General features: G+C 39.1%; 1 protein-coding gene and 3 pseudogenes across 1 annotated transcript; 2 read left to right on the forward strand and 2 right to left on the reverse strand.

Annotated features, from left to right (window-relative positions):
- Positions 1–2942: 2942 nt before the first annotated feature.
- Positions 2943–6643, reverse strand: LOC18026672 (annotated as a pseudogene).
- A 2471-nt stretch (positions 6644–9114) lies between these two features.
- Positions 9115–11321, forward strand: LOC18026673 (acyl-coenzyme A thioesterase 9, mitochondrial). The gene is made up of 6 exons (XM_006410050.2): positions 9115–9228; positions 9630–9644; positions 9709–9883; positions 10393–10865; positions 10953–11081; positions 11172–11321. Exons 1-6 carry the CDS (start codon positions 9115–9117, stop codon positions 11319–11321), a joined length of 1056 nt encoding a protein of 351 aa, XP_006410113.2.
- A 947-nt stretch (positions 11322–12268) lies between these two features.
- LOC18026591 lies at positions 12269–14738 on the forward strand (annotated as a pseudogene).
- A 3115-nt stretch (positions 14739–17853) lies between these two features.
- Positions 17854–25659, reverse strand: LOC18026592 (annotated as a pseudogene).
- Between the last annotated feature and the right edge of the window lie 727 nt (positions 25660–26386).

Below are 26386 nucleotides of genomic sequence, written 5' to 3' on the forward strand. Positions count from 1 at the left end.
GACAAGTCTGGAGGACAAAGCATACTCAACGATTTTGCTATGTCTTGCTGATGATATCATCATCGAGGTTGCAAACGAAAAGTCTGCGGCTGGTCTGTGGGGGAGGTTGGAGATGTTGTACATGACAAAGTCTCTAACAAACAAATTGCTTCTGAAACAACGCCTATTTGCATTAAGAATGCAGGAAGGTACGCAAATCAGGGATCACTTAGATCAGTTGAACATGTTATTACTAGAACTGCGTTATATCGATGTTAAGGTGGAGGATGAGGATGCTGCTTTGCTTCTGTTGGTATCTCTGCCGTTATCATACGAGAATTTCGTGCAATCGTTCATTGTCGGTAAAGATACAGTTTCACTGGAGGAAGTTAGGTCGACTCTTCACAGTAGGGAGCTGCATCATAAGGCATATGGTACAGGTACAGACAGTCAAGACTTTGAACTATTTGTCAGCGGTGGTAATTGATATATGAAGAACAAGAAGAAGTCGATTGCAAAAGGTCATAAACCAGGTGATGTCTGTAATTATTGTAAGGAGATAGGACACTGGAAATCAGAATGTCGAAAGAAGAAGAAGCAATCTGAATCTGCTGTAGCAGAAGCTGACACAAGGTCCGAAGAAAACGTTGCTCTAGTTGCTAAAGGACACACTCGTTTCTTTTAAGTGTGAGTTCTAGATACTGGAGCGTCTTATCATATATGTTCAAGGAGGAAATGGTTTTCCACTTATGAGAACGTAGTTTATGACAGCATTGAGATGTCCAATGGTCTTACTTGTAAGGTTGCTGGAATAAGTTCGGTTAAGCTCAAGACATATGATGGTAGTATATGTACATTTAACAAAGTTAGACATGTTCTAGCAATGATGAAAAACTTGATATCTTTGAGTTTATTAAACAGCGAAGGTTTCAAGTACTCAGGTGAAGGTGGAGCTTCAAAGGTCTACAAGGGTTCAGATGTGATTCTGAAAAGTGTCAAATGTGGTACGTTGTATGTGCTGCAAGGTTCCACAGCTACAGGTTCTGTGAATGTTGCATCTTCATAAATTCACCAGAAAGATATGACAAAGCTGTGGCATAAAAGCTTTGGTCGTATAGGTGAAAAAGAGGTGCGAATTCTGTCAGAGGAAGGTGACAAATTCTGTTCATCAGAGCTTGATCAGCTATGCAAGGATGAAGGAGTTGTCCGACATCACGCAGTTACAGATACATCACAACTGAATGGTGTATCTAAGCAGATGAATCAGAAGCTACTGCGGAGAGTGAAGGGCATGTTCTCTAATGTTGATTCAGAAAAAAAATGTTCCAAGATGAAGTTTTAACCACAGCTGCTACAGAGAAAAATAGCTTTGACAAGCAGGTGAAGCTACAAATGCAGGTGGAGCTGCACATAGGTTGTGAAGAGACTGATTCAGAGTTACACGAAGAGAGTCAAGAGCTATAGACAGAAGTTGATCTGTCAGAACTGACACCATCTAAGATTATACACCATAGTACCTGTCATGACCAGCTTGTAAGGAATGAGGTTGGATTAACAGAGGTATATGGTTCTGAAGATATGGTGAATTATGCACCGCAGGTCCTAAGAGAAAATTGGCTCGAAGGAGCATATGAACCCGATGAGGGTTGTTTGGCTTGGAGGAGCATCTGAGCCCGGTGAGGGGCATTGGCTCTGGAGGAGCAGCTGGCTCCTAGAGAAGCATATGAGCCTGGTAAAGGGTGTCTGGTCCGAAAGAACGTTTGATTTGAAAGAAAGTCTAATCCAAAGAGGCGTATGATCTGAAATAACGTCTAGTCCGCAAGGGTGTATGCTTCGACAGGACATCTGGTCCAAAGGATATCTGGTCTGTAGAGACATCTGGTCTGTAGAGACATATGGTTTTACTTAACACCAAGTAGAGTTAGCATAGGAATAGTGCATCTAGTACATCTAGCACAATAATGGTGCGTTTGGTACATCTGATAGAAAGGACTGCTGGTACATCTGGCACAGTAAGCGTGCATCAGGTACATCTGATATAAGGGACGTCTGGTACATCCGGCACAGTAAGAGTGCATTTTGGAACATCTGGGGCAAAAGAGAAATCTGATACATCTGGCATCGTGAAGGTGCATCTGGTATATATGTTTGAAAAATTCAAGTCAAGGTGGAGATTTGTTGGAATGACTTGAATCTGAAGCTGTGTAAGGTTTGAACTGCATCTGATACATTTGTTTGGAGGATTCAAGTCAAGATGGAGATTTGTTAAAGTGCCTTCAGAAGGTGCAAGCTGCACAAAGTATACCTAATTCTGATGTATTCCGAATCTGATTCAGACTAAAGTGCCTTCAGATGGACCGAAACTATCAGCTTAAGAACGTTACGTGGACCTGAGCAATAAATCCAAATATGGTTAGGATTAACTAAATAATTATAAATATCTATGTTATACCTAATTCTGATGTATTCCGAGTCTGATTCAGAATTTCTATCAGAACTTCTATCAGGGTTTTCTGAACCTTCCTAAATAATTTAGTTTTTTTTATTTCTTTTATCCGTGTAGAAGTAACAACACATCGTTGGTGAACCACGTTATATCTATACTATATATTTGCTTTTGAAGATCATGAAGAAATTTTATGTTTTTGGTTTGGTATTGTATGATTTACGCTCGAGATGGTCTTGATTCGACGTAAACTAAACATGAAATGTAATATACTTCACAAAACGGTATTACAAGATGCTATAACTAAAATGAATCAATCATAAAGCATTTAAGATATTACAAAGATCCAGAGGCGAACGAGAGAACTCGGAACTTATTAATACCTGCCATTCCCTGACCGTAACACAAACCAAACAATGTAGGCCTTTATTGTTGTAGTTTACACAGTGAAACAATTACGAAATTGGAAAGGGTAAAAAATATCTGATATACAAATTAAGTAAACCATACTTGTGATTCAGACTTGTTTTATTCCTGTGTTTACTAAAACTGATGGCCAAGTTTTTCTTGCATGTTCTCTAGATCCCATATGGCTATTTTGCCATCCATCCAATCCTGTAAATAACAAAACCGATATACGAGCAAATGAATCAGCTGATTCGATTCCATGAAGGTATATATGATTAGTGACTGACCTGAAGTGCTGAATCGCATTGTTTAGGACTCCCCGCTTTGCTCAGAGGTACAATGGAACTGCAAGTTTCAGGTGAATTTACGGGTCAGGCTCTAACAGACAATGGAGTAAAAAGGAGTTGAAGAGACACTGTCTTGCACTTGATTTTGTTAAAGCAAAATTAGCTTAAGACATATTTTACTTTATGCAGTTATCATGAACGCCTCCACGTGATTTAGAGGATTCAGAAGCGTCATTGGCCGTTGCAGCCATTGAATTGATTGGCCGTAGAATTTCCCAAATGCTTCGGAAAACTGAAAACATAACATAATGAACACACGGCTTTAGACAAAAGAGAACAGACATTGCAATAGTGAATCCGAGAAAGAAGCAACTGCACTTACTCGAAAGACTATTAATGTTTGAGGAACAACTTAGGAATAAGCTAAAGTTTCACTCATATTATATACTATAAGGCTAAAACCACGACATATTGCAACAAATAAAAGAATTTTTTTTGGTATGTACCTGGGAACTATAACTAGAACCTGAAGATGCCGCTTTCTTTTCTCCGTGTATCTGATAAAGCTCCTACAGAACAAAAACAAAGCTTCCAAACAAATAAACTATTTGTTGCAGATCATATTCAGAAGTAATTATCTGGCCTGTGATCTAAGCATAATAAGAGGATGGAAAGATTCGATTGTACGCAAACAGAGACGAAGAGGAAAAAAATAAGCAGATATTTCTGAGAGCTACGCACCATATTCCAGTATCATCTGCAGCGAATACCATCGGGTTGCTGTCATAACCAACACCTATCACCATTTTCTCAAAAATAAAGAGGACCTGAAACAGAACGTTCCCGATAATATATCAATTCAAGACATAAGACGCAGAGAAGACCAGGTTCTGAAATGTAAAAGAAGGTGGATGCTGACCCACATCACGAAGAGGCAAATCTCGAAATGCAACGCTTTGGGCTAAAGGAGTAGGACCAACGTCATCAACAAAGTAAATCATGGAGCTATGACTGACCTATACAAGATCACATATAAAAAGGAAGTGAGACAGAGGGTAGTAAAAGATAATGTAACCAAATTGAAGTTCCATTATATCATTTTTCAGTAGATAGCAATGGACAAACATTTCAAGTGTTAAGGTTATTCTGACCTTTCCACTTGGAGACCATTTCACACCAAAAACCCAAGAATATGAAAGATCGAGCTGAAGGATTTGCTATTTCAACAAAGACAGTAGAAAAAAGCTCCCTAAAATTAGAAGAGGGGGTGGGGAATATATTATATGGCATAACATTAGTATATTACTAAAACCAAGGAAAGCCTGCCAAAAAAAAAAAATCAAACCCCGCCCAAATTTAGATTCCGCTGATGAGCCTCCTTTTGAATCCCTGTATCAGCATATTCAGTGAAGACAAATAAGAAACTAGCCCACGTTTGGCAATAGTTTTTTTTTTTAAGTAGATGTTCAAGTAATGAGCTTACTTTGTGTCAACTCCTTTGATGAATGTTGAAAATACCCGATATTTTCCATCTGTAGATGTTGTTGCCAGAAGAATTTAATGCGAACCAGGCAATCATAGAGCACATCGGAAAAGTATACCATTAACCATGATTTAGAATATTAGCTATGTTGTAGAATTTGAGATTCTATTTGAGGATCTTGTACTCTTTATTCTTTCCAGTGGCAACCTTATAAAATAGTTTCGGTAGAGAAAGCATCTATCGAAAGCCTGATCAATATTTTAGCTACTGAAGTAAACGAGGTTGTGTTGATTGCACGCACATTATTAGGATGCCAAGTGACACTTGCGACTGAAGATTCATGCCGTTTCCGGATGAGTTTACTGACCCACCTGACAACAATAAAGCAAAACAGTGTTACCCAACCAAAATACCGAAACTTTACATGAAAGTCATAATATACTTTGCGAGAATTGCACACATTCCAGATTTCAAACCTCTATGCAATACACAGTTATGCATGTCAAGATGAAATAAATTCACATGCCAGTAAATAACACAGTATCGACTAAAAAGAAAGTAGATAACAGAATACCATATAATAGACCATCAAAACCATTCGTAGCATAGAAGACAGGCAACATTCCAAAGAAAGAATATAAGAGCAGAAGACGAAATTACCAGTTATTTTCTTGCTCATAGTAGCATATACAAACAGTTTTAGCACCGGTTCCAACAGCAAACTTATTCTCTAAGGGAATTGAGCAAAAAGATGGGAACATAGGTTAGAAGCTGCAGATATTATGGAAGGGTACATTACAAATTACCTATACAATGAAGCTAAGTAACTCGTAACTTGTGGATCTGATACGTTTACCTTTTGGACTCCATTGGACACAAAGTGCAGCACGATTTAGTCTAAGAATAACAAGAGTTGGTACCCATTCACTTCCTTCCAGGCTCCACACGTACCTTCAGGAATTCCAAATTCAGGTTAACGAACTATAAGAACAGTGAACTAAGAATAAAAGCTTTGCAATTTCTCATAGCATTGAACGAAGTACAAGGTTGCCCAAATGGACTCTTTCCTCTAAGAATATTAAAGGTTGCAACTTACGAGTTCCTGTCATGGGAAACAGTGACGATTTTGTTGGACTTTGAGCTCCAATCTATTCCAGAAACAATTTGGTCATGCTGCAACGATTCAAACAAAAATCATGAAGTTGTCGTAAGGGAGATTCAAGCTGTCTATTGAACACTTTTCAGTGACAAATGATCAGTAACATGAGGATAACGATAACTATATCAAGCGTAGAATTCCCAGGAAGAGAAAGGAAAGGAGTGCACGCTCATTAGTTTCAGATCGAGACAGAAAGCTTCACCTTTTCGAGGACATGTAAGCTCTCCACTGGTCTTGGGATGATTTATAGATATGAACTTCATTATTTTTGGGACAAAGTGCTACCACTACAAGAAAAAAAGGAAACAAATGACACAGCACATACATAAAGGTGTTGTAACAAGACACTGCGTTCATCTGTTTAGAAAAATCTCATCAACTAATGTAAAATAAATTGATACCAACTGTTTCCTAAACCCAACATAGCAGCATCTCTTTGAAATCTCTTCCTGAGTTGAACCTAAGATTATATACATGACGGGATTAATCTTCCTAGAACGAGGAATAAACCAATGCCAATTAACCTCGTGATTCCTTCTTTGAGCAAAGAGACCAACACAAGGGGAGACAAGAATTTACCAGAGAGTTGTCAAATTCCATGGAATAACGAGCAATTAAATTGGCAAGTCAAATTAGTTTCCTTATCTATCTTCTTACCAGCCAAATTGTAGATTCTCATTATATAATTCTAAAACTAAAGTTCTCATATTTCTGTAATCTGCGTCTCCAGATTCTGTTGCCCTTTTACTCATTTCTCGTCTTCCAAAAAGACCAAATTGGTAAAAGTAAGCGAAGCAAGAAAGTGAGAACCTGAAGTGATCAGGGCTCCAAGCATGGCAAGTGATTAACTCTGCGAACCGGTGGACATCCACCACAGCCATGATTCCTTTGTCTCCACTTTTCTCGCGGAGAGAAATTGGTAAATCAAAGGACAGTCTTTCCTATCAAATCGATATCTCTAGATTCCTGGGTCCGGCTAAAATGCGAACAGATCGAACGGAACTTTGGCCGAATGATGGCTGAAACTCCGATGAGATCCGAAAGCTCGATGACACTCTGCAAGACGTGAAGTGAAAGAGAAAGAGAAATGTTTGTTTGTCTTTTGCGCCGCTAAGGCAATTCCTTTCTCCTTTAAGTGAACCGAACAAACCGAATTGATCCGAATGTAAAAAAACTAGAAATTTCGGTTTAATTTGGAACATTTCTAAAAACCGAACCGTAATTTAGGTCGGTTTAGAAGTTTCCCAAACCGAATTATTCGAACCGACTATCCGAATTAATGATCCGTCTAATCGGTAAAATGAAATAAACACAAAAGATTAGGGTTTTAGGCTTTTAGCAGAGTAAAACCTTACTCGATCTCAATCCCGAATCGATCGTCTTCTCGATCCCGAATCGATCGTCTTCTCTATCCCGAATCTTACTCGATCTCGTCGTCTTCTGGATCCTCAAATTCTACTTTTGCGTGTAGATCATGGCTTCCAAACAGACTCTTGAAGACCGTCTTGCTCACTTCCGGATCTTTTTCTTCAGTCTCAACACCCTCCTCTCATGGACCGCGATTTCAACTTTTATTATTGGTATGTCAAGCTTGGCTGTTCTCTTTTTTCACGTGCTCTCACATAGGTTCTTAGCCTTGTCAATGGTGTCGGCTTTAGCTTGGCCTGTGCATATCCGTTGGTTTTGTTTGGAAAGAGTTCCTTTTTGTGAAGTGAGAGGAGAGGTTACTGCAAACCGTAACATCTACAGTCTAAAGAAGACTCTGGGTCAAATCTTCACGTTAGTATTGTTTACAGTGCTAGATAATCATCTCAAGTCTAGGGATAGATGGTTATCAGTAGCTTTCTGCAGCAGCTTCTTCTTGCACATAGTTGTGTGTATGGTGATTTACAGAATTGGAGAAGATTTTGATATGTCATCGGGTTTTTTAGCTGCCACTTTTGGCATGTATTTTGAGACTTCAAAAGACTGGATGGAGATCCTCTGTCTTTATATTGTTGTTATACCTTTATGGTCATTCAGAAATTTTATCGTTGGTGGGGAAGGACCGAAGACCACAAAGTCTTCAAAGAAAACACGTCTGCCTCCGGACGCACGGCAACAAAATAAGATCATACTTCAAACACCACTCTCTGCAACAGAACGAATTGAGCAGATTTTGAGTACTTTGAGGCTAAATGTGGTCCGCAACAACGACCTGCTTTCACTGGGCCAATTTTGTTCGCTTTCTGTCTGTTTGAAATGCATGCTCAAACTGATACCTGAGCTTATTGAAAACGCTGGAGGGTATTTTTGGGGCATGATGGTGCTTTTGGTTTATGGATCTCTCATGGCTCTGTACTGTGGTATTTACAGAAATACCAAGTTAGAAGAGAGAAGTGAAACCACTAACTTCAATATTCTGATCAAGAGCTTGGGACAACTAATGATTTTGGGGATATTCAAGTTTTTAGAGGTCTATCTAATGGCTGTAGACAGAGGCTATGCAATCAAGGTCTGCATTGGGATGTATCTTCACATTGTTTGTGTTCTTGTCATTTTAAAGGTAGGAGAAGACTGTGATCTGGCATTTGGGTTCTTAGCAGTCAGTTTCAATCTATTCTACAAGTCAGTGAATGATGAAGTGGAGTTGGCATATCTCATAGTCGTGAGCTTACTATTGTGTTTGATGAAAAACTTCCTAGTTGGGAAGTTTACTAAAGAAGAAATTTTACTAAGTGAGAAGGAGCTTGATGAGAAGATTGATGAGAATAAGGTAGATGAGAAGAAGGTTGATGAGAAGCTTTTGAAGATTGGAAAGCATAAGAAATAACCCTTTTATTTCCCTGCCATATCTTTGTTGTTGTCTCCAAAAGAAAAAAATATTGTGACATTTGTTTCCTCTCTAGCTTTTTCTTTAATCCCTTGTACATTCATTCTTGGAATATAATGGAAAGTTAACCAAGAACTCTGACATTTCAACTGTTTTTCTTCTTCTTCTTCTTCTAAGCCAACCTTCATATACATATGTTTTCTTCCGATAATCTGGGAGTCTGTGGGTTTTAGGTTTCTTGTTTTGAGAGATTGAAATGTAGTTTTCGACCTGGGTTTTGATCTTCCTTGTATGTAACCTTACCGTCTCGCGATTTCTGCTTTCCGTGTGAGCTGAAGTCAACCAACCGAGCGAATTTAAGGTGAGCTATATCTACTCATGCAGAGATGTTAATCTTAGGATTTAGTGAATGATTGCTTTTTGCTGCTGAGATCTATATGCAACGATTTCTCTTGTCCAGTCCAGTTCGAATACTTAATCCTGAGGAAGCTGATTGGTTCTACGTCCCTGTGTACACCACTTGTGATCTCACTCCGAATGATGGCATGTGCCATTCAGCTCATTGCTTCCAACTGGCCATACTGGAACCGCACTGAAGGAGCTGACCACTTCTTTGTTGTGCCGCATGACTTTGGAGCCTGCTTCCATTATCAAGTAAACCAAATAATCTGAATCTCTTGTTATGTAACATGTTCCCCTATGATTGTGTGCTACTGTTTGAAAGTGCTCACTACATTTTAACTGAATCATAGACAAACCAGTTAAAAAATACTGTTTGTGTTTGGAATATTTTTTTGGGGCTGAGTTATGTGCATGTTTCATGATGTTCCCCTGTACAACTAAAGCTAGTGTTGAGTAGATCTTAATACTCAGTGTTCCTCTCTAACATTGGCGATTGACTTGACTTGCAAAGCCCTTTTTGATGTGACAAAAGCTTTTATTTGGGCTTAAGCCGTAATATATCCCTTCCGCCATGATTACCAAAGGTTCTTGCCAGCTATACTGCAAACTAAAAGAATACACACTGATCTTTTGTATTTGTTCTACTGTGGCAGGAAGAGAAGTTGATTGTAATTATGAGTAACTGGGAGATTGAGCTTTGTATGGTTTTTTTTTGTGTTTCTCTCTCAATAGCATTGTAGCAGCGGCGATGGCAGTGCGAGATCAATGATTTTGGTGACTGCTTCTGTGGATAGGATTATCATGAAAAGACCCATTCGTGTGGATGTTGACCTCAGTATAGTAGGCGCTGTTACATGGGTCGGAAGATCATCCATGGAGATGCAGTTACAAGTAATACAAAGCCAAGGTATCAGTTTCTCTCTACTTGACAATCTTCTTGCCCAGGTTCCTGAAGAAAACTACTCCCTGTCTCAAATGACTTTTACGGAAATATTTTATCTGAAATAACGAACATGGTAACCTACATAGATGTTAGACACACGGATAGTTGGTGTTTTTTGATTCTGCTAGCAAAAAATAAGTAAATGATCTGATCGAATTCGAAATTACATTGGTTATGTTGGGTTTCATGTTTGAAATGGTAATTTAGGTGGTAAAAACGCACATAGTTGAAGCAAATGCTAGTTGTGAGAGTTTTATTGAATTTGAACTACTATATCTATGTGTTCTAGTATATAGCTTACTGTCATCATTGGAACAAAACATAACTTTCATGGCACTTTTTAAATTCAGTGATATCTCTGTATTCACGCAATTGAATTATGGTTTTTTCCCTTTGAAACTTCGATAAAGCCAACCACTTATCATTCTCGTCACATTGAATGACCTGTTGCTTAGCTGAATCTTCTACTGCAGATGCTAACAATCCCTCTGAGTCGGTTGCTCTTGAAGCAAACTTTACATTCGTGGCTCGGGATGCCAAGACAGGGAAGTCAACTCCAATAAACCAGGTCACGCCAGAAACTGAACATGAAAAATTGCTGTGGAAAGAAGCAGAAGAGAGGAACAAACTACGAAAACAAAAGAGAGCAGAAAGTAAAGAAGAGCATGAGAAGCTGAAAGACTTAGAGAGGCTAAATGAGTTATTAGCGGAAGGACGAGTGTTCCTGGACATGCCAGCTCTTGCAGACCGGGACAGCATCCAAATTAAGGATACTTGCCATGAAAACTCATTGATATGTCAGCCACAGCAACGAAATATTCATGGTAGAATATTTGGAGGCTTCTTGATGCGCAAGGCTTTTGAGCTCGCCTTCTCCAATGCTTACACCTTCGCTGGGGTTTCACCACGTTTTCTTGAAGTTGACCGCGTCGATTTTATCAAACCAGTGAGTCTATTTCCTTCTCATCTTTTCATAGATATATGGTAACCATAGAAGAAATCGATTTAGGGATTGTTGTTTCTGGTGGTGCAGGTGGATGTGGGAAACTTCCTTCGTTTTCAATCACGCGTACTGTACACTGAAGCTAACAATTCAGCTGAACCGTTGATAAACATCGAGGTTATAGCTCATGTTACAAGTCCAGAGCTCAGGTCAAGCGAAGTAAGTGTTACACTAATAACTTTAAATAAAGTTGGAGCTATGTACATTACAAGTTTAAGTTGTGATGGTGATGTGATTTTTGTGTGGTAGGTCTCCAACAAGTTCTACTTCACCTTCAGTGTCAGACCCGAAGCCATGAAAGATGGATTAAGAATAAGGAATGTGGTTCCAGCAACTGAAGAAGAAGCTAGAAGGGTGATCGAGCGCATGGACGCAGAGAGACCAGTCTCATTGCCTTGATCGCTGCATTTGAACCATTGATTTAGGTGTGACTAAAAATATGAATCAGAAGCCATTCTTCTTTTTTTTTAAAAAAAAGGAGACTCATGTGAGCATTCTTTTCCCTTTAGCTTTCTCAACTTGCACTTAACTTAAAATGCGAGAGAAAGGTTTATCTGAGACTGACTTAGTCTTAGCTTATGAAAGGAAACATCTAATACTTTGTCAACCAATTGATAAATGTACTCATGTAACATGTGCATACAGACTTCTGCTTCTAACTAACCTACACTTCAATACTTTTTGATTTTCAGACTATTTTCTAATAAAGAGAAAAACAAATCATATGTTGGGGTGAGTTGTGTTGTGTGATGTTTTCATACTTTTGGTAATTGACTCGTTAAAAATTTACCCAAACCATATCAAATAAAGTCACAGAGCCCAAAAATAAATTCATTTCATGCTGTGTGATTAACGCCGGAAAAAATCCATCATTTTGCGATTACTGTCAATTTCATGCTGAGATGGTTTTTAATCATTACCTTTTTCCCACAATCGCTTTTTGCCTTTAGACCGTGAAATCGATGGAAAGCAATCGATCCCAAATTCTCCCATTTCTCAATCAAAACTATCTGGGTTCACTTGTGTGTTGCTGCTGAACGTCGGAATCAGAAAAATATGGACCGGAGAGAAGACGAGCAACAGAAGCGCGACGATTCCAGATTCAATCAAACACTCAAGAACGTCCAGGGGTAATCAAATCAATCGAATCTACTTTGATGTTTTCTCCTACCAGATCTTGCCTTTTTCTGATTTCAATGTGTTGCTATATCCGTGTATTTAGATCTGTAACTTTGTTAATGCTACTTTGAATCTCGAAATTCATCAGGAATCATATCGAATCGTCCAGAAATGTTGTTGATTTTGATTTTTCTCTATATTGTGGTTGTTTGTGGGTTTTAGGTTTTCTGTTTGTACGAGGAGGCAAACTTTCTGAGAGATTGAAATGAAGTTTTCGAGCTGGGTTTTGATCTTCCTTGTTTGTAACCTTACCGTCTCGCGATTTCTGCTTCCCGTCTGAGCCGAAGTCAACCAACCGAGCGAATTTCAGGTGAATTATATCTACTCGTGCAGAGATGTTAATCTCAGGATTCAGTGAATGATTGCTTTTCCCCAATTTTTTACTTGGATTTAGCAGTAGTGAGCTGTGTGGTCATCAGCGAATCGAATGAGGACTAGGGTTTACTTTTGGTGTAAGTCTTTCTGTGATTGATTTTCAATTTCACGCATTGTTTTGGAGTCTAATTGAATATGGGGATAATGTAAATCAGGATGCATATTGATTTGTATATTGTTGATGGCCAACAAGAAACAATAGTCATGCCTCAGTTAGCCGATCCAGTATCTTGTCATTTTGATCATTAACTTTAATTTTGCATTATCTCTGATCTCCTGTAGATTTTCTTACTTATCTATCCATAGCCTTTCCTTAGTGGTATCAGTGTTTTGATGCTCGAATCAAACTCACGTGAACTTTAAGTGTGTGTTGTGGTTTTTTTTTGTTTTCTTGATGTGTAGGTAGTGCTGGTGATGTGTTGGAAGATGATCCCGTGGGAAGACTTAAAGTCTTTGTTTATGAGCTTCCAAGCAAATACAACAAGAAGATACTTCAGAAGGACCCGAGATGCCTCACCCACATGTTTGCTGCTGAGATCTATATTGAACGGTTTCTTTTGTCCAGTCCAGTTCGAACACTTAATCCTGAGGAAGCTGATTGGTTCGACGTCCCTGTGTACACCACTTGTGAAATGATGAGAAGTGCCATTCAGCTCATTGCTTCCAACTGGCCATACTGGAACCGCACTGAAGGAGCTGGCCACTTCTTTGTTGTGCCTCATGACTTTGGACCCTGCTTCCTTTATCAAGTAAACCAAATAATATGCTCTGAATCTCTTGTTTTGTTACCCTAATTAGCCCCTGCTTCATCTATGCTTTCTGCACAAAACTTGATGCACATTGTGAATGATTGTGTGCTGCTGTTTGAATGTGCTCACTAAATTATCTCTAGCTCTGCAAATTGTGAAGAAAACATTGTTTCATACATTTTTAACTGAATCATAGACAAACCAGTTAAAAAATACTGTTTGTGTTTGGAATATTTTTTTGGGGCTGAGTTATGTGCATGTTTCATGATGTTCCCCTGTACAACTAAAGCTAGTGTTGAGTAGATCTTAATACTCAGTGTTCCTCTCTAACATTGGCGATTGACTTGACTTGCAAAGCCCTTTTTGATGTGACAAAAGCTTTTATTTGGGCTTAAGCCGTAATATATCCCTTCCGCCATGATTACCAAAGGTTCTTGCCAGCTATACTGCAAACTAAAAGAATACACACTGATGTCTTGTTTTTGTTCTACTGTGGCAGGAAGAGAAGTCAATAGGAAGCGGAATACTACCCTTGCTTCAACGGGCTACACAGGTGCAGACATTTGGACAGAGGAACCATGTTTGCTTAAAAGAGGGTTCAATCACTGTTCCTCGGTATGCTCCACCGCAGAAGATGCAGTCCCGGGAAAACTCCTCGATCCATCTTCGTTTATTTCAGAGGATTGTTTTATGACGTGGGAAATGACCCCGAGGGTGGTTCGAGGTAATTTGATCTGAATGCTTAGCCATGCAATGAAGATTCATAGACCTATTACCATCCCTGAATTGCTCAAATATAATCAGTGATGATATTTTGTTTGTCAAAATGGGCACATGGGCGCACGAGCAGCTGTGTGGGAAAACTTCAAGGACAATCCACTGTTCGACATCTCAACAGAGCACCCGGCGACATATTATGAGGACATGCAGAGAGCAATCTTCTGCTTATGCCCACTTGGATGGGCCTCATGGAGTCCAAGACTGGTGGAAGCCGTGATCTTCGGTTGCATCCCTGTGATCATAGCAGACAACATGCGATCCCTTGGGAAGATATTGGTGTGTTTGTCGATGAGAAGGATGTTCCTTACCTGGACACAATACTGACATCGATCCCACCAGAGGTTATACTGAGAAAACAGAGGCTGTTGGCTAACCCATCGATGAAACAGGCGATGCTGTTCCCGCAACCAGGGAATGCGTTTCATCAACTGTTGAATGGGTTGGCTCGTAAGCTTCCACATGAGAGGAATGTGTATCTGAGACCAGGTGAGAAGCTGTTGAACTGGACGGCAGGACCGGTTGCTGATCTGAAACCTTGGTGAGGACAAAGGTGATAGAATTGATTCTTTTGGTTGTTGGTTGTTGTCTTCTTATCTCTGTATTTTGTAGAATTAGAACCCTTTTTCTTCTTCTTATGTTGAACGGAAAATGCTTCATCATTGTGATGAAACTAGAATCCTTTTGAGAGTTTGACGTTCTACAAGAAAAAAGAGCCAAAATTAGTTCTCGTTCTCTTTACGTTTTTCAATCATTCTATAGAAAACTGAAATCAAGCAAGTGTACCTCGTATGCGTCTTTCTCTATGTGTATAGGTTTGTTTTGTGTTCACAGATGAAGTAAATTTATCAATGGCTCCACCAATGCACCTAAAAACGCCTTTCTCGATATAATTGTTTTGTCTAATGTCTTCTGAGTTTGACACCACACGAGATAAGAGCAAAAAGTTTGTACAGTGGAATCTAGTATGAAAAAGGGTAAAATTGTCGTTTACAAAACTAGCAGAGATTTACTGATTTTTGTTAGTTAAAAAGTCTTGCCGGAATCGAACCGGCGACATAAAGATTTCTTAGAGAGAACCCATTACAGTCTTTCGCTCTATCAACTGAGCTAAGATTGGTTACTAATTTATTAGTTACGAGAACTTTTAAGTGAAAAGACTCACGCTCGAGACTAAGTTATAAGTTCACAAATCACAACCATTGACTTACCAAGTGGGATTGATTTTCATACAAAAAAAGGAGAGAGAGAGAAGAGTGGGATTGAGTTTCAAAAAAAATTTGACCGGAAATGATGGCACTAGACGAAAGCAACAGAATCAATTCCAACTTTGGTAAGTCATAACTATCATCATTAGCAAAAAATATTAAAATTGGCATTTACATATTAATTAACTTCTGTAAAATTCATTCAATGTGACCAAGATAATCACATTCTTGGCAAGAGTAAGCATCATGTCCAGAGCCGTGCTCACCTTGTTTAAAAAGGCGGCTGCCTTAGGCCACCATGATATATCTAAATTTTGTGGTATGAATTTTAAATTTTAGTTAGAAATAAGCTATTGTATATGTGTAAATAGTATCTCTTTTATTAGTTTTTCATTGATGATTTTCTATAAACATAGTGAAGTTAGGCTTAAATCGTTCTATGTTTAGTCATTATTAGTTTCAAATATAAAATTTACGTTATTTGTCCAAAGTTAATTTTCTTTTGATTATGTTTTCTATTACTACTTTTTTTCTTCTCGTACATTATTTTTCATATATAATTCATATAATTCATTTTATTTTATATTTTTCGTTTTTAAAAAAATACATCAACACAGATGTTATAAATAACACATTTACATAATCTTGTAATAAATCATCTTTTAATATTGAAATTTTATTTGATATAGTAAACTGTATAGTTTGTCTCTAGACTGAAAATATTGAATGTAACCTTTTTATAATATTGGATGTATTTTACTAGGTGTTTCATGTTTTTTTATTAACATTTTTTTTATAGAAGCCACATTTTTAAATTTCGCCTTAAGCCCCTTCAAACCTAGACACAGCACTGATCATGTCCTGCATGTACCATTGTCTCGCACACATTCCAGTGCTCCAAAGGCTCGTCATTGCCTAAGAATGTTTTGCACACAAGTGGATGAGTGTGAAAAGTTTTCTTGACGAGAGACTTGGGTATCCCAGACAGTGATAATAGGAATCGAGAGAAATGGCACTAGTACTGTGGCATTCATTAGGATTCCATATTCGATTCCTGACCTAACAAAAAAAAAAAAAAAAGACAACATCTAAAAGGCAAAGAATCTGAACTCTCAAAAATTTTATTCATTTTTTTTGTTGATTCTTTTTCACTAGATATGGGACTGGTTTACGTTCAACAATCAATATATACGGTTGCATAATTGACCCACCAATAAAGCAACGACCATTTCAACATACAAAAACACAACAAAATTCATCATCTTGGATTTCGTTCATAAGCAAGAGCCACCAAACAACTTATAATAAAAACCATTTTATTCTCCACCGTTTTAAAACTTTATGGGACTCCACCATCAGGACTTTCACACCCAAAGACGTGAACCCCACGCAACACAAGCCATTCTTCGGAGCCACATGCAACAACATGGGGTCATTTGCCCCCAACAAAATTTAACTTAGTAAGCTCAATGTTAATGCCCTTCACTTATAAAATTATGTATACCCCTATTTGCCTCCAATGAAGAAAATTTCTACCTTCGCCACTGAGCTTATACACACCGAAACAAAACAAAACAAAACAAAAATGCCAAAAAAGGATCACCACACAATAACAGCACAAATTAAGATTCAAGAGTGAAAGCAACTTTGATTAACTTCAAATCAAAGCTTTCCAAATCATGCAACAGATATGTCTCTCTCTTCTGCTTCAGAGTTAAAAGACCTGACTTTATTAGACCTCTTCGTCGTGCTCGTCATGGCAACGTCAAACCTAGACATCATCATCATCATCATCATCCCAAGAAGCCACTATGTTCTTCTTCCTCTTTGTTGTCTTGTCTCTGTTTTCTCAGCACAAACAAAGACCAGAAGATGAGCCCAACCAAAACCAGAAGTTCCTCTTGTAATACGATTTTTTTTGTCTACAATTATCAGTTCAGTTTGAATAAAAAAAATGTTCTATTGCGTGTTAAACTTAAAAATCAAAAAGAAAAAACGTTCAAGCTGGGTTAGTGGATATGATAATGAAATAATATAGTGTAAATTTCTTTCGATGCTGCTTTGAATTTGGTAAAGTCTGAACCTTATCTTATGTTTTTAAGTTGTTCTTTTGTCGAAATTAGAATAAATATTGAGGTGATACAGAGAAGCCAATGATGAGATCATGATAATCAATAATATTCGAAAATCTTTGATTTATATGGAGCAGCTTTTCAGTCGTAAAATAGTTTGATCCCAATATGTCCACTAACACCGAACACTTTGAGGACACTACCCTTTTCTCTTTACATTCCCTTTCCAAATCAACATATTTGCCAACATTTTTTTTCCTTCAGCAAAGAAAAGATAATTATCCAAATAAAAAATTCTATAATCCTTACGTCAAACTGGCACAAGTGATCAGTGAGATATGAATCTGAAACAAGAACTAAGACCGAGAATTAACCAATAATCCGAGTACCAATATAAAGGAACTTGGAAGTCAAGAAAAAGGAAAACAGAGATAAAGCAAAATAAACAAAATAAGACTCCCCCTTTGGATCGTAAACATGACATGACATGAAGAAATTGAGAGGACTTAGAAGCATAACCTCAGATACAAGAAGCTGTAAAACTCAGTTCAAATGTGGAGAAAGTATCAAACTAAGATTCAGTGTCATCCAAAAGGTCTAACAGATCCCGCTCAAGGTACATAAGATATATATCACTACGTTGTTCCTCTTCTGTTGCTGCTTTACGGTCCTCCTGTATGACAAAAAAAAAACAGAAAAAAATATGTTGAGAAAAAAAAAAAGAAATGATTTATCTATTACAAGTGATTTTTCGAATCTTCACCATAGGCATTAAGCATTCGATATGAAACACGTCGTCGCACTGTTTGCAGATGTAAATAATATCCCCAGATGAGCATTCTGATCTACAAAAGAACACCTTCTCGTATCAGAGGTATACTTATCTTCGACAGAATGTTGATGTTTCTGGCTCTTAACTTTGGGTTGGAGTCCCAAGACACTCTACATGTGCTTTAAAGCTACAGTCAACACAACCGTAGAACGAAACGCCACAGGGTTTAGCACAAACACTGCAGGCTTGTGTCAAACGTAAGTCTTCCATCCAAAAATTATAAAGATAGTGGCTGTGAGACTTGATCTTACTTATACCCCCAGCTTTGATGCATTCGATGTGGAAGCTGATATTGCAACTGTAACAACTATACCCATGCTTTGGAATATTCATCTTGCAGGCAATGCAGTTGGCTCCACTTGTAGCTCTCATTGAAAGCATGTGATCCGAATGAAATGGATGATCATATATTGATTCTCTCCAAAACTCAATGCAGCGAGAATGATATATCTCTCCACACGTTATACATGATAGAGCTTTTCCATATAGCTTCTCAAAACAAATAGCACAATCGGTCATATAAGACCTCGATACCATAACTTGAACTATATCATGCATGTCACTAATGCATTGTCCTTCCCATTCTCCAATGACTTTTTTCCCTAACATCCCAAGAGAATGTTTACCTCTCAAGGCGCACTTGATGTCAATGACGAAATTGCATATTCGACAAAGGAGGATAATGATATGCCGTGGAGGTCTTACTACCGCAAAGGAAAGAGAGGAAATGATCAAGAAGAAGGGTCAAAGGAAGGATGAGCTGTCAAGTTTAGTGGGTTGATTAGCTTAAATCAACAGAGTCAAACTTGTAACAACCTTGAGTATAAAAGGTTGAGAATAGTAGATATTTTCAGTGAGTGAGAAATTGAGAGTTGGCTTGAGTCTCTGGTGTGTGGAGATCAAGTGGAATTTGTCTTGCAACCTTATACGCTTGGGATTGTAATTCTTCTTTTCAATCAATAAAGAGCTTTTTCCTTAACAAATTGGTGCGTCGTGAGCGTTCTGGATTGCACTTCGCGAAGAGAGAAGTAATGGCGTCAACAAATTCGAAGAACAAGGCCTCAAATCAAGTTACAGAGATTCCGACGATTCCGCCGGTGACATTGGAATCCCTAGCTCAAACGGTGATGGATCATAAAACGGAGCAGCTGAAAAGCGAAGCATTAACTCGCGCGATGATGACGGAGATGGCAAAACAGATGAAACAAATGGATTCTAAATTCTCGGAGTTTTGCGAAATGATGCAGCGAGATCCGCCAGACTCGCCGGAGGTGATGGAGTTTCCGAATCCAGATTACCGTCATCAAACAAATCAGGTACGTCGAACTAACATGAAACCTGGCCTTAGTGATAGATCGGAAGAAAATAGGGCTAGGAACACGATTGTTAGTACTAGAGAGAGTATGTTGAGACGAGTAGATCTTCCGATATTTGACGGCCAAGATTCATATGGATGGATCGCCTTAGCTGAACGATTCTTTCGGATTGGAGGTTATTCCGAAGAAGAGAAACTGGATACAGTTTCAATCAGTCTTGTGGGAGATGTTTTGAGCTGGTTTAACAGTGAGACACAAAGGAAATCCTTCGCAGATTGGAAAGATTTCAAAGAAAGATTGTTCGCTCGTTTCAGTCGAGTGAAACTCAGAGATCCGAGTCAACCATTCTTCAATATTCAACAAACGGGATCAGTGGCTGAATATATACATCTGTTTGAAGACCTCTCACCTCAAGTCACAGGGTTAACAGACAAACAGAAGGAAGGAATTTTCATGAACGGATTAACTCCAGAAATGAGAGAAGTAGTAAACATGTGTAAACCAGTGGACTTACCAGAAATGATAGCTTCGGCGTATCAAATGGAAAATAGCTGCATACACAGTGTGGTGAAAAGAGAGATGCAACAGTCGAATAAAACGACAACAATGCATGTGAACAAGTCCTATTCAAGCCAATCACTTCCTCCCTGGAAGATGAAGCAATTAACCAACAACACGGGTCAGAACGGGAATAAAACACAACAGACAAGACCACAACTGCGTTTGACAGAAGTTCAGATAGCAGAGAAGAAACGATTGGGTTTATGTTTCAAATGCGATGAAAAATGGTCACGCACACACCGTTGTGTCAACCAAACTCTGCAGGTTTTGACAGTGGTGAATGGTTTTGAGATGGAAATATTGGATCAGAATTTGATTGAAGTGGAAGAAGATTATGTGGTAGAAGAACCGGAATTGATGGAACTCTCTTTAAACTCGTTCCTGGGAATAAGTTCACCGACCACAACAAAGATGAAGGGCTGCATTAAGAAATCACAAGTTATAGTGATGTTAGACAGTGGGGCAACACATAACTTCATTAGCCCGGGGTTGGTCAACAGGTTGAGATTGAAAACAGTGACAAACCCTCACTTGGAAGTGTTATTGGGAACTGGAGTATCAGTCCAAGGACTCGGCATTTGCAGAACAGTGGAGTTGAGCATACAAGGGTTCACTTTCAGAGCTGATTTTATTGTCCTGGAATTGGGTACAACGGATGTGATACTTGGAGTTCAGTGGCTGCGCACATTGGGACGCTGCACAATAGATTGGGAACTACATGAGTTTTCTTTCATGTACCAAGGGAAACAAATCACTTTGGTTGGAGATCCCACCTTACATAACCAGAAACTCTCTTTCAAGAATATGCAACCCGCATATATGGTCAGGCATAATGGAACAAGCATTTCGTTGGGCAATATTGAAGTGACCAACAGTAAAAATGCAGAGGTAGCACAGCCGATTGCAGAGGTTCTGGAAAGATTTGATCACATCTTTGACAAACCAACCTCATTACCACCAATAAGAGGGAGGGAACATGCGATTAACGTGCAACCAGGTTGTGGTCCTATAAGCGTAAGGCCATACCGTTATCCTCAGGCACATAAAGAGGCAATGGAAAAGTTAGTTCAAGAGATGTTAGACGCGGGATCTATCAGACCGAGTCACAGCCCATACTCAAGCCCGGTCTTACTAGTTAAGAAGAAGGACAACTCTTGGAGATTCTGTGTAGATTACAGAGCATTAAACCGGGCAACGGTAGCGGATAAATATCCTATACCAATGATTGATCAGCTCTTAGACGAACTTCATGGAGCAAAGTTATTCTCAAAACTGGATTTGCGATCAGGTTATCACCAGATAAGAATGCAAGAGAAGGATATTGAGAAGACAGCTTTTCGAACACATGACAGCCATTATGAGTTCATTGTCATGCCTTTTGGCTTGACAAATGCCCCAGCAACGTTTCAAGCACTGATGAATGAGGTTTTTAGACCCTTTCTCCGGAAGTTTGTGTTGATATTTTTTGATGATATACTGGTTTACAGTGCAAACTTGTCGGACCATGTAAAACATTTGGAACAAGTGCTGAAGGTGTTCAAAGAACAGAAGTTGTTTGCAAACAAAAAGAAATGCTCTTTTGCACAACAGTCTGTAGAATACTTGGGTCATGTGATATCAGCTGAAGGTGTATCTACGGATCCACAGAAAATAAATGCTGTCAAGAACTGGCCGACACCTAAAACAGTGAAGGATGTGAGAGGATTTTTGGGTTTAACCGGATATTACAGACGATTTGTGCAGCATTATGGCTTATTGGCTAAACCTCTTACAGAACTACTCAAGAAGGAGGCGTTTGAGTGGACAGGAGAGGCACAGAACGCCTTTGACAGTTTGAAAGCTGAAATGATATCAACACCGGTTTTGGCGTTACCAGACTTCTCACAGCTATTCATTATTGAATCAGATGCTTCGGGTTATGGTTTAGGTGCAGTGTTGATGCAGGGGAAACATCCGATAGCGTATTTCAGTCATGGACTAACGGAGAAGGAACAACTGAAACCGATATACGAAAGAGAGCTCATGGCTATAGTGCTGTCAATTCAAAAGTGGCGCCACTATCTGTTGGGACGACGATTTGTAGTACGGACAGATCAACAGAGCCTTAAGTACTTACTCGAACAGAGAGAAGTAACTCTAGACTATCAACGTTGGCTCACTCGTATTATGGGATACGATTTTGATATCGAATATAAAGTGGGCAGTGAAAACAAAGTTGCAGATGGTCTCTCAAGGATAGTACCATCAACGACAACGTTACTATATTCCATCACTATTCCAACAAATCTGCAACTACATGATCTGTTTAAGGAAATTGATGAGGATGAAGAGATTCAAGAGATATTACGGAAAGTATCTGCAGGAGAATCAGTTAAACCAGGGTATACGGTGGTTGATGGTAGACTCTTTTATAAGAGGAGACTGGTTTTACCTCAGTTATCCGCACATATTCCCTTGATTCTTAAGGAAAATCATGACAGTGTGTTGGGAGGTCACTCGGGCATTTTGAAAACACTAATGCGGATTAAAGGAATGTTCTACTGGAAAAGATGAGAGCTAGTGTCCAGAAGTATGTTTCGGAGTGTGCAATCTGTCAAACGAGCAAGTACTCGATACTATCTCCAGCAGGGCTCCTTCAACCCATTGAACTACCTAAAAGGATATGGGAGGATATATCAATGGATTTCATCGAAGGACTTCCAAAATCCCTTGGTGTAAATGTCATTTTGGTGGTGATAGATCGCTTAAGTAAATACGCACATTTCTTAAGTCTAAAACATCCATTTACAGCAAGTGAGGTGGCTCAGAAATTTGTGCAAGAAATAGTCAGACTTCACGGTTATCCTCGTTTGATCATATCCGACAGAGACAAAATTTTTCTGAGTTCCTTTTGGAGAGAATGTTTTAAAGCATCAGGAACTAAACTCCGTTTCAGCACGGCGTTTCATCCCCAATCAGATGGCCAATCTGAGGTTCTTAATCGCTGTGTTGAGACGTATCTGCGTTGTTTTGCATCTCAACAACCTAAGACATGGGCAAAGTATTTGATGTGGGCTGAGCTTTGGTACAATACTGGATTCCATACAGCCACTCAGTGTACGCCGTTTAAGTTGGTTTATGGCCGTGACCCTCCGTCATTGTTGAGCTACGAACCAGGTTCAACGAGCAATTTTGAATTGGAGACTATGCTTAAAGAAAGAGATACGATGCTATCAATGGTAAAACAGAACTTGGAACGTGCTCAAAGCCGAATGAAGAACAACGCAGATAAGCATCGTCGAGAGTTAAACTTTGAAGTGGGGGACAAAGTTTATCTCAAACTCCGACCATACCGTCAGCAATCAGTAAGCAGAAGGATATGTCAAAAGCTGGCTGCGAGATACTATGGTCCATACGAGGTATTGGAGAAAGTGGGGAAAGTCGCATATCGGTTGCGTTTGCCAGAAGAATCAAAGATACATCCAGTATTTCATGTATCACAGCTCAAGCCTGTTTTGGGGGATGGTGTAGTAGTCAATCCATTGCCCATTTCAGTGACAAGTGAGGATGAGTTAGTGATTGAACCAGAAGACATTTTGGATACTCGCTATGAAGCTGAAGGTCACCTAGAGGTTCTTGTCAAGTGGAAAGGCTTGCCTGATCATGAGAACTCGTGGATGAAGATCAGAGAACTCAAACATCAATTCCCTGCATTTCCACTTGAGGACAAGCTGGTTCTCCAAAGGGCGGGTATTGATATGCCGTGGAGGTCTTACTACCGCAAAGGAAAGAGAGGAAATGATCAAGAAGAAGGGTCAAAGGAAGGATGAGCTGTCAAGTTTAGTGGGTTGATTAGCTTAAATCAACAGAGTCAAACTTGTAACAACCTTGAGTATAAAAGGTTGAGAATAGTAGATATTTTCAGTGAGTGAGAAATTGAGAGTTGGCTTGAGTCTCTGGTGTGTGGAGATCAAGTGGAATTTGTCTTGCAAGCTTATACGCTTGGGATTGTAATTCTTCTTTTCAATCAATAAAGAGCTTTTTCCTTAACAGATAAATCCCCATAAAGATTCTCTGCATTTACTACAGTTCTCGCTCTCCTGTTTAGGAGGATTAGGCAGGAGTGCTAAAGGATGTTCCCAGTGGAGAAGCCGATTTTTCCATGGTTGCCCCAGCTCTGCACAAAAATCATGTGTCTGGAATTCGCATGATGTGCATTTACATGGGTTACCGCATATTTTTCCGCAACATATGTGGCAATTTGCGTCTTCGCTAAGCTCACTCATGTGGATCGGTCTCATCACATGAATATGCAACACATCATCAACCTTTAACATATATATGTATGGAAAAAGTTAGGAAAGACTGATCCAAAAGAAAGAAAGCATTTATATGACCAGTGTATCGACGACTATAAAGACACACCATGAGTTTGGAATCCAATATGTTCGTTTCACCGCTTTCTTGATTAGTTGCTCTTGTGACATCTTCACGGCCACATAAATATAAATCTTTCAAGTACAATGGGGAGGGATTTTCCTGTTGTTTATGAGTAAAAGTAATTCATCAGCATGGTCGTCATCATTAACAAAAGAAAGAAAAAAAATAGCGTTTACATATTAAGTACCTTACGTAGAATGCATTCAATATGACCAAGATAATCACATTCTTGGCAAGAATAAGCATGATGTCCTGCATGTACCACTGTCTCGCATACTCCACAATACTCCAAAGACTCGTCATTGCCTAAGAATGTTTTGCACACAAGGGGATGAATGTGAAAAGATTTCTTGACGAGAGACTTGGGTATCCCAAGACACTCGAAATGAAAGTTCATTTCACATTCGACGCAGTAATAATAGGAATCGAGAGAAAGGGTACTAGTTCCCATGCATATCTGACATGGGCTTCTTTTGTCAATGGCATAACGAGCATCAGTAGCTACATAAAACAGCCTGTGCTTATGAGACTCGTGCATCAGACCTCGTAACAAAGAATCTGCACACCTTAAATGGAGGTCAATACCGCATTCTATGCAGCTATACGGCACACCAAAGATCGTTAAAGTGCACGCAACACAACTTATTCGACCACCACATGTTCGTTGGTAACTAAGGCGTGTGAGAGGGTGTGCTGGATGTACAGGGTGTTGAATCTCCATTGGAAGATCAAAGCACTTGTGGTGAACAAACGAGTAACAATGAACACATCCGTAACATATGGAGGAGGGGGATACAGGAAGCTCACATAGCAGGCAAGAGCCTTTGGCATCTGATCCTGGCCTACACCTCCTGAGTAAGTGGCAGTGGCTGTCATGGAGCAACTCTTCAACGTCCCAAGCGTCACTGATGTTAACTCGTAGCGCACAACCAAGATCTAGGTAGATCTCACATGTTTTACACTTGTAGAAGGAGCCACAAGACATTTCCCCACACCCTGAGCAAACGACGTATTTAGGTTTCCGATCATATTTGAATTGACAAAACTCTAGAGGATGCTCAGGGTGGAAATCGTGATACACCTTCTCCGGAAGTTCGGAACAAGATAAGCATAGATCGAAATTACAAGGCTTACACTCAAACTCCACAAGCTCATCTTTGTGGCATATGTTGCAGACGCTGCCTGTGACGGTCTCCGGACAGGTCAGATCGCATTCATGTGAGAAATGCTTCAGTGTTTGCAAGGCCATGGGCGCAAGAACTCGACAAGAAAAAAAAGAATGGTTCAAAATGAATTTTGATCCAAAGAACAAAAACACTGATGGAAAACTATGGACCTTGATAAACCACTTATTTTCAGCAGACAACTCTTTAGTTTGAAATGCAGAGGCAGAGATCTCGAGATGCCTCGAGAGGTGGAAAGATACGAATCGAGGCCTCGTGGTTGTGAATTGTGTACGATGAACGTTAAACAATATTTAAACATACATAGTTAAAAAGAGAACAGAGAGCACACTGATTTGTTTATTTTTCTTTCAATTGTTTTCTTTTACGCACCAAGCTCCATATTGAGGGTTTTACTGAAAGTCTGAAGCTCATTTATTTAAGGGCTTTGCTTGGAGGACTAATATATTCATCTAACAATCAACTTTGCATTTATAAAATTGACATGTATAAAAGATTTAGGGGTTTGATATTTATCTCTAATAGCAATTTTTTTTTGGCTTTAGATCATTGTTTGTATATACATGTGTATTTTTCAAGTATTTAGCAAGTATAATATGATTTTTCCAATCATTTTGAAAAACGACGACTTTGTCAACATACAAAAACAAAACAAATTCATCATCTTGGATTTTGTTCATAAGCAAGAGCCACCAAACACATAATAAAACCATTTTATTCTCCACCGTTTTAAAAACTTCATGGGACTCCACCATCATGACTCTCACACCCAAAGACGTGAACCCCACGCAA

The sequence above is a fragment of the Eutrema salsugineum genome, unplaced genomic scaffold (genome assembly GCF_000478725.1).
Source record: "Eutrema salsugineum unplaced genomic scaffold, Eutsalg1_0 scaffold_10, whole genome shotgun sequence".
Lineage (NCBI taxonomy): Eukaryota > Viridiplantae > Streptophyta > Magnoliopsida > Brassicales > Brassicaceae > Eutrema > Eutrema salsugineum.